The sequence below is a fragment of the Sardina pilchardus genome, chromosome 17 (genome assembly GCF_963854185.1).
Source record: "Sardina pilchardus chromosome 17, fSarPil1.1, whole genome shotgun sequence".
NCBI lineage: Eukaryota > Metazoa > Chordata > Actinopteri > Clupeiformes > Clupeidae > Sardina > Sardina pilchardus.
Window position 1 is genome coordinate 29,803,916 of NC_085010.1, and position 11,081 is coordinate 29,814,996.

At 42.3% G+C, this 11,081-nt stretch overlaps 1 protein-coding gene across 2 annotated transcripts in view; it reads right to left on the reverse strand.

The window, feature by feature from the left end:
• arid2 (AT-rich interactive domain 2) overlaps positions 1 to 4,856 on the reverse strand; it is a 31,670-nt gene extending 26,814 nt beyond the window's left edge. For both annotated transcript variants that reach the window (XM_062517975.1, XM_062517974.1), the window contains exons 1-3: positions 4,377 to 4,856; positions 4,161 to 4,254; positions 3,283 to 3,380 (exon numbers count right to left, since the gene is read on the reverse strand). In XM_062517975.1, coding sequence (XP_062373959.1) covers positions 3,283 to 3,380; positions 4,161 to 4,254; positions 4,377 to 4,468 — 284 coding nt within the window. In that variant the 5' untranslated portion in view covers positions 4,469 to 4,856. The remainder of the gene's footprint in view (positions 1 to 3,282; positions 3,381 to 4,160; positions 4,255 to 4,376) is intronic.
• Between the last annotated feature and the right edge of the window lie 6,225 nt (positions 4,857 to 11,081).

Consider the following 11,081-nt stretch of genomic DNA (forward strand, 5'->3'; position numbering starts at 1 on the left):
AACAACAAGGATGCTGTGACTTAACCGCACTTAACAGCCGCTTTGACTGATGAAAACTGCTGACAGTGAACCAAATAGTTTGGGGTGATTAGTTGAAATGGTTGTAGTACACTCAGGAAGAAACCTCCACCAAATGTTTGAAATTGTGATCACACTGCTTTACAACTCCATGTTACTTAAATGGTTTCTTGCATAGTTGAATCTAATCTCCTTGACTGTAAAGCACTTTGGGTCAACTGCTGCTGTTTTAAATATGCTACACATACAGCCTTGATATTGGGACAGACACACTGATGTGTCCTAGGTGCCTGCTCTGGTAGTAGTGCAGCGCGTGTTTATGGAGGGATCTAATCCCAGGAAGCCCAGCTGAGTCCCTCAGGTGCAATGCTCCAGACGGTGCTCATGAATAGCCCAGCGCAGAACCACAGAACTACAGAACCAGGAGCAGAACTGGGACTACACTGGGCGAGTCCGACCTGACAACTTGACACTTTACATTCGGGCAGGCCTGGGCCTCTGTGAAATAAGATGCTTCATAGCTCTGCCGACAGCCCACAATCTTGCTTAACACAACCCCACGGGCAAGGCTGCCAAGTGCCTACTGAGAATACCAACACTCCTACTGAACAGACTGATCCAGCCCCACTAATGGTCAGTTAGGCCTGTCATTGCCTGTTACGACCTAAATGCTGAACAACAGCCAGCCCCAGTGGCTGGTAGCTACATCAAGACAACCTAGCATGTGGAACAGACTTCTGGAGTGGAGAAACATTGAGGACACTGAGCATTCAGTGACCTTTCCTGCTGTTAAGCCTGCAATACTTAGCCCGATACTGAATACTGCCAGAAAAGCAGGGAAGATCTAACAGGCAGTTCACACAATTGATTCAAATTTCACACCATCGAAAAAAAAAAGAAAAAAAAAAAGGCAGTTGAAACTTTGCCCTGTACAGAGTCACGGCGGCATGACCGGTGGCCGTCCCACTCCCATCAAAGCGCGGGCCCATCTCGAACTCACTCCACCTTCCTCCGGAGACGGTGATCAAAGCGAGTAATAACAAACAGAGCCCGTGCCACTCTCCCTGCCTGCCCACGGCAGCTGTGCGGCCGTCCCCCCCCCCCCCCCAGCACAACAGACAGCACTCAGGCCTGCTCAGGAGGCTTGGAAGTCAACAAGTTCCCCTTTCAGATCATTCAAAGTTTTGCCATCGATGACTATGTACAAGCACCACCTCCATGGCTTCACATTCAGGAGGTCTGTCAAACGTGCAATTTCACCGTCTTCAACCAAATTTCGAAGGATCCACTCTAGTCTGCACACAGAGAAGTAACTAGAGACGCTCCTGTGCAATTATGCATTGTGAACAGAGAGTACAGCCTGATCATACGCCTCTCCTCGCAGTTCCTGCCTGCCGAGGAATCCCTCTGCCCTACAACTAATGGCATCAATACCCCACAACCTGTTAATTTAATCCATGCACATCTGCCATTGCACTGCAAACAGACGGGTCCTCTCCTTCAAAAAAAAAAAAAAAAGAAAAGAAAAAAAAAGCCCCTGGCCAGTCCAAGAAATTATGATATGACTGATGGCAAAAGCTTTCGATAATGACATAGTGCCGTTTTCACATCAGCTACTGGATAGCATCAGACAGCGTAGTTGAACAAACCCCCACAGCCAACTGTGCCTTCAGATTCAAAAGGCTTGCACTCTCCATGCTACTGTGTAATTGAGCTGGTCTTTTCCCACTGTCATCATCCGTCAGGACAAGAGGCACTAGCAGGGACACACAGGTTGACGAGTGCCGCTGCCGAGGCGCGTTATTTAAGGACCTCCATCTACGAGGCGAGCGGGCGAGTCAAGCCGCCGCGCGTCCTCCGAGCCAGCCGGGGAATACGCGGCCCGCCAACACAGTTCCACTTCCCTGGGCATATCTTACTAACCTTCATAAACCTGCACCAGCGTCGGCAATTAAGGGCACAACAAGACAGCACCGTCGCTGTGCCACTGGTAAAAACAAACGACTCTGCCAGTCAATAATGCAGTCTGAGGCATCCGTCACTTTCTGAAGCGGGAAAGGGAACGATGCTAGATCACCACGCTGCTACAATCTGGATTTTTTAAAGTCACTCACACGCGACCACGCACACCCTCATAGAGGACTAAACAGACCTCCTCGGAGAGGATAGTCAAACCTCAGACTCCCGACACAGCAATTATAAAGCAATAAAGCTGTGCTTCTATTGAGACCACATTCGCTCACAAGTTTTATTTTGCATTAATCCTCCAATCCTGTGCACAATAACAACAGGAGTCAGTGGTTGAAGCCCTCTGCTATTAACCTCCGAAAGATGTTCAGGAAAACCCCGGGGAACACAGATACAGACCAAATGTATGCCTCCAGTACATCGTGCCTTTGAATAACAATATCTGCTGAATAAATACATAGCCAAAGCAATGAGCAATTTCTACTACATTGTGCAAAGTATCCACTGAATGTATCCGGTGACTGCAGTGAATCATTTGAATGTCAAGAGTACCATGAGATAGAAATGCAAGGGATTTCAAGAAACCCTGTTATTTAACACTGAATCACTCAACTGATACTGAGCCATTAATTCCATCGCACGCTGCAACAAAACTACATATTCTAACTACTGACCGGTTATGTCAGTGACTGATGCCCAGCTTTGACTTAAGTTGGAGGGAATTCTCATGGCACTGAGGCAGCCACCCCATCATGCCAGGTCAGACTAAATCATTCTGGAGGGAAAAATGCTGTGGGCAAGATGGAAGTTGTTGTGCAGTGTACACACAGACAGGCCATTCCCATGTGTTTGTGTGCGCACTACCTCCAAAGGCCATCAAGCCAGACATACAATTCAATAGCTATGAGGGATGAGGGAGAGTGCTGCTTCAAACTCTTCAGGCCCCACAACACATACTCTTTACATTACCACAACCAAAACCCCAATAAGGTATGAAAGAGACAAGGAGACTGTAGAAATGAGCAAGAAACCTTTGTCCATGGTTGAGTCTGCTTAATTGGGTATTTCAGTGACATGACAATTACACGCCTAATTATGCCTACAAATATTAACATAAGCATTAAAATTGTGCCAAACAACTCCATAAATAACATGACAATTATTATTTTACGCCCTGTCCAAAGACTACATGCTTACAACATGCTCATTTCCTACAAGCGGCATCGGCTACTTTGTAAACATTTGCCACATGTAGCGGAGTTGGAGTACAGTGGAGTGCAAGGGAGTGAGACTTACCGAAGGTAGTACTGTTTTAAAACAAAAGCAGCATTGGAACAACTCCTTGGAAAATTGAACTCTTCGCCAAGTTCAGACCACTGGTTTTTATCAGACACCTAAAAACAGACAATATGATAGATAAATCAAATGAAAATGTGTTACAGTGAGTCATTGTAACTGCAGGTGTGACTGAACAAGTTCACAACAAAATACATTCTAATAGTGTTTTCATGTGTGCATGCTTGCTACGCAGGCTATACTGTTTGAATTGGGGAGCTAGCTAACTAATGCTAGCACTTATGCTAACATTACTTTATGTCTAAACTATCAAGTGAGCTGATCTGAAACCGAAGCCCCATAATACGAATAAGCGCTCCAAAACACGAGGCAATCAATATGTTAGGTACCGACTTGACTCGTTGGGGTCGTTTGGAGTGTTTGCTGTATTCAATAAATAGGCCTGTGTGAGGCCTACATTTACTCTTCAGCCATGAAGCCAAAGATGGCTATGGCGAATTACTAACGTTAGCTTTCCAGAGAGTTATCGCCTAATCTACGAAAAAGCCACCATCCGCGGCGAGGAGTGTTTCCTAGCCCATGCTCTGTGCCGATAATCGATGTTAAACGTGCCCGCTAATTTTGAGTTGCTCAAACTGCACTCAGACTCCGAGTAGTGCTCAGTCGCTAACGTCCGGACTTTCAATTCAAACCGCACTCAACACCAGCTACCACATTGCACTGAGATGGCAAGCGAACACAAGGCCATCCTCATTCCTACAACATACGGTGAAGAATTGGAAACAGCCACGGGATATCAAAACGAACAGTTTTCTTGAAGTGCAGACGAGGCAACACCGAGTCCTAGAGTGCGAAAATCCACTTTTGGTTCCACTCACCTTAGCAAATCCACCTAACGAAACGACTCTGATATAGAGAGCATTAAGATCCAGCTCTTTGCCACCCACGATTGGGATCTTCTTGAACGGCGATCTAAAAAGTAAAACAGATATATACATATAGGAATCCCTTCTTGAGAGTCTAAAATCACTCACATGTTAATGTGACCATGGTTTAAAGTTACATTTTAAGATATAAATCCACCCCTCTCTTACCCTCTGCTTTGGTGAAATTGCCGCAGCTCGTCCAGGAAAGCCAGTCCTTTCCTTCGCTGATCAGGTAGATTTTTTCCCGTCGAATTTGCCATCGTTTAGATCCTTAAAAACGGTTAAAACCCCACTCATTCGCTTCCTAAGACACCAAGGATCCCATACTCCGCCGGCGCTCAGTCATTCGCGAGGCTGAGTGTTTAAAAAAGTTAAAGAAATAGCTAATAGAAAGAAGAGCGCCAGCTCGCTAATAAAGACTGATACAGCTACACAGAAAACAAGCCGATTCACCCTCTACTAAGTTCAAATAAACAATTACAATATCGATCGATTAAACCGACTAACAAAAATTGTCATGGTACTAGATGGTAAATAAATTGTATTGGCTGCAATTGTGTTCGTTTGGAGTGGTTTGACAGTGTGATACAGACGCGGCTCCAAGCAATCGCACACACTGTAAAGCGGCAGCGGGATCCAGTTCTCAGACAAAAAGATCCGAGGCCGTGAGCCCTCTATGCTACGCAGCGCCCTCTACTAGAAACAACGGTATTGCACTGTCCAAAGCGGTTTATTGGAACAATAGACAGTGTTTTCTTTTTTAGGGCTCATCTGAAACTTCCGAGACCCATTGAACAAAGTAATGAAGGCCGATGGGGGAGGGGAATCCCCAAGACATGAGTTCACAAAAACCGTTGAACGAATTTCTGTCAGTCCTGATGTAAGATGGGTGTTAGAGCTCTAGTTCAGTTCTCAGCTAATGTGATTATTCAACCATGTGCAAGTAATTTAAACATGCAACATACAACAATGATATTATACTAGTGTATGCCTGAATACAGCAAATTGGAAATAAAATGAGTGCCTAAAGAGTTTCAAATAACAACTAGTTGGGTAAAGACACAAATTAATAAGGTATAGTTATATTGCCATACATTGTTGACAATAATGTCTAGGCTATACTCTAACTCCAAATGGAGTAATTACTAGCAGTGTTTCTTACAAAAATTATGTTTTAAATCAGATAACATAATGGCTTTTTAATCGAGCACTTGTAGAACGTTGTACCTAATATAAGTGGGTGTAAAGGAAAACACCCATGGCTATTTGTGACATGCATCATCCATAACTTATTGCAGTGTCGAACTACTGAGGGCAGTAAAAAATCATGTCAAAATTGTAATATTGCCTTTTAGTACTTTGTATTTAGCTATACATGGGTGTGCACATCCTTAGAACTCTTACACTACTGGGAGGTAAAGTGTGTTTACGAGGATTAATTGAAATTGCCCATGATCCCTTTTTATAACTGCCAGGCGGATATCTAGCTACTTGACGGGGTTACTACATTCAACCATTACACGTACCCCCTTTGAGCGCCGCACAGACTGTCACAAAATGGCGGTGCGTAACGCTTTAAGACCCCATTTTGTGGAATTGACACCGCAGATCTGATTGTACTTGTGGTTTTCCGAGTCATGAATAGAACTGTCACGATTAGGCTTCAAAATATTTGATGCTAAACGTAAAGGAATATGATGATGATTTTGCAAACGGTGTTGCATTCGCCGCCACCCTCCTCGTGAGACCGGCCATCCGTCAGCTAGCTAACTTTGGTTAGCAGCGTAGGATGCACTCATTCAGCCTTACTTTTGATCAACAACGTGTGAAAGTGTTTGCGGTAATTCGTCCAGAAGTGCGCTGAAGAGAGTCATCCAACGTTAACGTCAATCCTCTGGAAACATACGACGCTGTATTTACTCACTCTATCAGACCAATAGAATAAATGTTTCGCATTGAGTAACGTTAACGCGTTACCCGTCATAAGCCAGCTAACGTTAGCTACCGAAATGTTTAACCTCAGTGGCAGCTTGTTAGCTAGTTAGCAGACTGCTAGTAGGCTCAGTCGCTTTAGACAGACATGTGTCCTGCTTGGAATTATAATGTTTAAAGTGAGGTAACTCAACAGCTAATAAATAATTACTAATCAGCAATGCCAGGTAACGTTAATTTCCAGTTGGGTAAAACACAAATCGAGTCTGTGTTATAACTGTGTTAACGTATCGCTGACGTTAGCATAACATTGACGTTATTTAAGCACCCAGCAGAAGCGTTAACTTTAGTATGGTTGGATTAACCTGACTTCATGTATAAACAGTTAACGTTTCTTAAATAAACATATTAATCTGTCTGACTCATTTTACCTTCATTGACTCTAGCTATATGAAGCCATTCACATCCTTAATATTAGGCAATAGGTGAGATATCCACACAGGTGCAGAGAGTTTTTCCCTCCCTATCATTCATCACGGATAGAATTTGACAGCTTGATGCATCAAACCATTCTCGAATCGTGACGTTAGGTAAGGTGATAGGTATGATTTTGGGTAGTGGGTTACCCGGGCCGAAAATGAGGTACGGATATGTAAAGAGTTACGCATCAGTGTTGATATCTATGCGCAAGCTATGCAAGTTACTTTGAAATCGCCCTTCGAAATCATGTTGCAATGCGTAGCCCCCTCTTGCGGTCGTCTGTTACACCGTAGCCCATCAGATTCAGATAGCTGATAGATATCCTTACATCACTGGTCGTGCATGAAATTGACAGTGCACCTGGTAGGCTACTACTGATCAGTTATTCTGATGCATAGGCCTAAACGTTTGATAATTATTTTGTTGATTTGATTGGGTGATTAATTCAGTTTTGCCATGGCCCAGCAAAGAAAGTTGCTCAGCATGGCTTATTAAAAAAAAGAAATCTGGGGTTGATATCAGGAGATACCATTGCATCTGTAGACTAGGCTACACATGAGACTTGGAATGCTTGCAGTGGTGTTGTCTAGTTAGTCTGTGATAGTAGCCTAGTTAGCTGGGTTGAGGGTATAGGCTATACTGTGATCAACCCCAAATGTTATACGTATTCTTACCTGTTTTAAGTGGATATACTGAGATCGTGATGACTGCGTAGTCTAGCATATCATGTGGACTACACCACTGTGTGTAGCCCCACTCAGTTTTGGCCATCCCCCCCTTGCATTGGCCCCTCTGTAGAGGTTGGGTAGACCTAAATAAGTTTTGCTGAATAAGCCGGTAAACACTGATGAAGTTCATGATATTTTATGGTAAATTGGCTTATAGGGCCCGGGGTAATTGGGATTAATTAATTGTTAGTGTCACCCAGTGAGTGACATCAATACAAAAAAACCTAGTACTGCAGAGACCATGTCTTCAAAATCACACAATTTGACACAGTAGGCCTAGATCACTACAATATTCCTTAAATTCAGTAAAATAAAATATATAGGAATGTGCTCCAAATAATACACGCCAATATCACATAAAGTTCCTCAGGTAGAAACATGGTCTTATATTTACTCACATCTGCAAACAGCTCAAATTGAGCACCCAATACATGTCTGTGCAAATGTCTGGTGTAAAGGTTCAAAGTTCATAAAATGTGACACTGATTTTCAGAACAGCAGTACAACATCAGTGAATAAGTTTTCCTACTATGGAAAGAAATCCAACAATATTCTTGCTTACAACTCTACAAATGTTGGATCACAGAAAATATATGCCATAACTTGGATATGATTGAGAACATAAGATCCAATACACAGATACACATGCTACAGCATCTCTCACAGACTGACATACAGACATCCATACACACATGGATTCACATTGGTATCACCAAAGTCCTTCTGCAGCTGTTGGGTCATTGCATGGGCTAAGTTCAGACACATTTCGGTGCTGTGTGTGAGTATAGCCTGTGAGACAAAACTGTGAGTGCATTTGGATTTAGCCTACTCAGCAAATCTCCAATTAACATCTGATTTAATTTAAGACATGTTTATTTTCCTTGCTTTACAGATTGTGTGCAAACTGCATTTGTAAGTATATCGGTTTTGTTTTTATTTTGTTTGGATATAAAACAATACCTTCACAATGGATGAAAGTCTTGAGGTGGGCAAGGAGTTGTAGGAGAAGTCAGAAGATGGGGCACTATTTGCAATTTGTTGCTCTCCTAACAGAAGACAGATTATGGTCTTCTGTGGTCTGTACTGCCCTCTACAGGTCAACTTTTATAAGGAAGTCTATGAGGGCCTGGAGCAACTTTTGTGTTTGAGCAACTGCCACAGGGTATATAAAGCTTGTTCAAGCTATTAATTATATATTCTGTTGCTTATCTTTAGAACAACCTTTGGAAGACCAAAGAAATTGCAACATTATTGAAACAGAGAAGATTAAAGGTACACTATGCAGGTTGATATTTTTGGCGACGAGAGCTCCCTCTAGAGTTGAGATGTGTTACTGTGTTGTTGTAAATAGCAAACGTCTTGCTACTTAGAACCCCTGCACTCATTCCAAATGCTTTTGTTGCGGAGGTGAAGGCTTAACAACAGGCAACAGCAATCTCCGAAGAGCTATAGCCTATCTTCTGACAAGATGCAGGTTGCATGCAGGTTTTCTCGGTAGTGACTCGTTGTCTAGGCCTATGGTAAGTGATTTGCCTGTTCGTTTAATCTGCTTCGTAAAGGTGAAAATTTTGCATAGTGTATCTTTTAAGGGAAATAAGCTGGTATCCTACGGGAGATTCCTGGTAATGCTGAATAAGATGGAAGAAAGTGTGTACTCACAACACAACACATTGGCCCTTATTAAACTCAATGGAAGAAGGCCTACTCACAACACAACACATTGGCCCTTATTAAACTTGGGGGAGCTTCACTTTGCCAAGACATTTCCCTAACTATAAAGGCATATTTATTGGTCTAAATACCTATCTTTGCTATCGGAGGGTGACATGTCTTAGGAAACGTTTCTCTTCACCTGAGGACTCTTTAGTCAGTCTGGGAGATCATTCTACAGATTTGGTGCCATTTGTCATTGAAAAGGATAAACACAAATTTTAGCTTTTTTATTTGATGTGATGTGTGTCTGTGTACTTGATAGAAAATACTTTTCATCAACCCATTAACAACGAAAAAATGTGCAGGGTTAAATGTGATGGGGTTGAAGATTTTATAATCTGTTGTCAATTGTGGATGTAGCAGCCATGACACATTGAATCATGAGTTTCAATGAATCAATTCTTCCATAAAAACGTTTTTATAAAACATTGACTTAACTATGAGTTTCTCGTATAGTGTGGAAGCCTGAGATTGACAAAGTCCACATGTGCATAAAAACACAAATTATTCAATAGAAAGTGAGAGAGAAACTGACCACTTGTCATATCTGTTCTGAACACTTTGATGATGCCACTTCCCTCATAAAAGGATCAAACTATATTATTTGGAGGGGGAAACGGATGCGTTACGGGGTTGATTGAAACACAGGGACAGGGTAAAATACCAACCAAATATCAATCTCTTTTCCCAATAAATGTATTATGCCTGACAAGGGTGTCATCTCCATTGAATTTACGAGAAAAAAAAACCTGCATTATTATTTAACACATACTCAAAATGAGTCATGCTATTTCTATAATAGTCAATGGGGACAGGTGAAATTCGTATAGTCTTAGGAACAACATGTTGAAAAATAAATCTCTGTTTAAATTCTCTTCTCTACATATAAAAAGAGACATATAGCACTTTGAAAGGGTACAATTTAAGTGTATTCAGTGTTCTGAACAGTTATAGCAGTAGAAAAGTTTGGGACACTGACACTTCTTAAATGGCATGCACCGTATCTGTAGAATGACCCCTGTAGCCTAATTTGTGTACAAAACAATGCAACTCAAATGTGCTCCTTGCCAGCTTTGAAGCAAGGAGTTTGACATTCATTGGTTGGAGGATTTGGAGAGTATTGTCTGTCATAGGGCCCACATTTTCTAGCAGTGCCCCTAGTTATATTGAGGTTGTCCAACAACAGTGTCAACTCTGGTCTGCCATTTCCTCCTTAGAGTCTAGTTCAGCTGGTGTTCCAAAGTGGTCCTTCCCATCTAATCATGTCTGTTAGGACTTCCTGTAAGACACAGGCTCCAATGTAGTAGTGCAGGGTCTATATGTTGTCTTACTGTGGACATTTTATTTCAAGTGAAACTCTAATGGGAGCTGAGTCAGCCAAAGTTTTAAGTTGACCTGCATCGTTATATTTTTGCACACTTAAGTACATTTCATGATGTAGCCTACACACTCCATAATAATCGAGAGAGCAAATGGGGGCCTCAAATCCCAATATGTTTCTTTGCTTTGCCTTTGTATGATTATGAAAATGATAATATGTTGCCTGTCTTCAGATACATGCTCAGACTAAAATCTGTCTTAGTCAAATGTCTCTCTCCCTCTGAGATGGACGATGTCCATGAAATATCAACATGACCATACAGCCAGAAGAGGGAGCTGTGTACAAACAGTTATTTGTAGATGAGTGGTTAACAAGGCCTGTACAGTATTCTCCCTTAAGTGGTAAACCTACCAGATCTGGCATATACACCCAACAGCGAGCTGGCACTCAGACCCTCTATGAGAATATTTACCCAGGAGGTCTGCCAATGATTAAGAGAGACTACAGCCAAAGAGTGCCTCTGTTCCCTATGACCTCTTCCACTATTGAACTTCCCCCTCCTCTCTTGGCCCAATGTCTTGTTGAAGCAGCATGTTGCGTATGAGACACACAGGTCAATGATATCTTCACATCAGCAAAAAAGAGAGAGAAAGAGCAAAATGTAATGGAAAGTAGGGCTAAAGGATATCTGTCTTCATA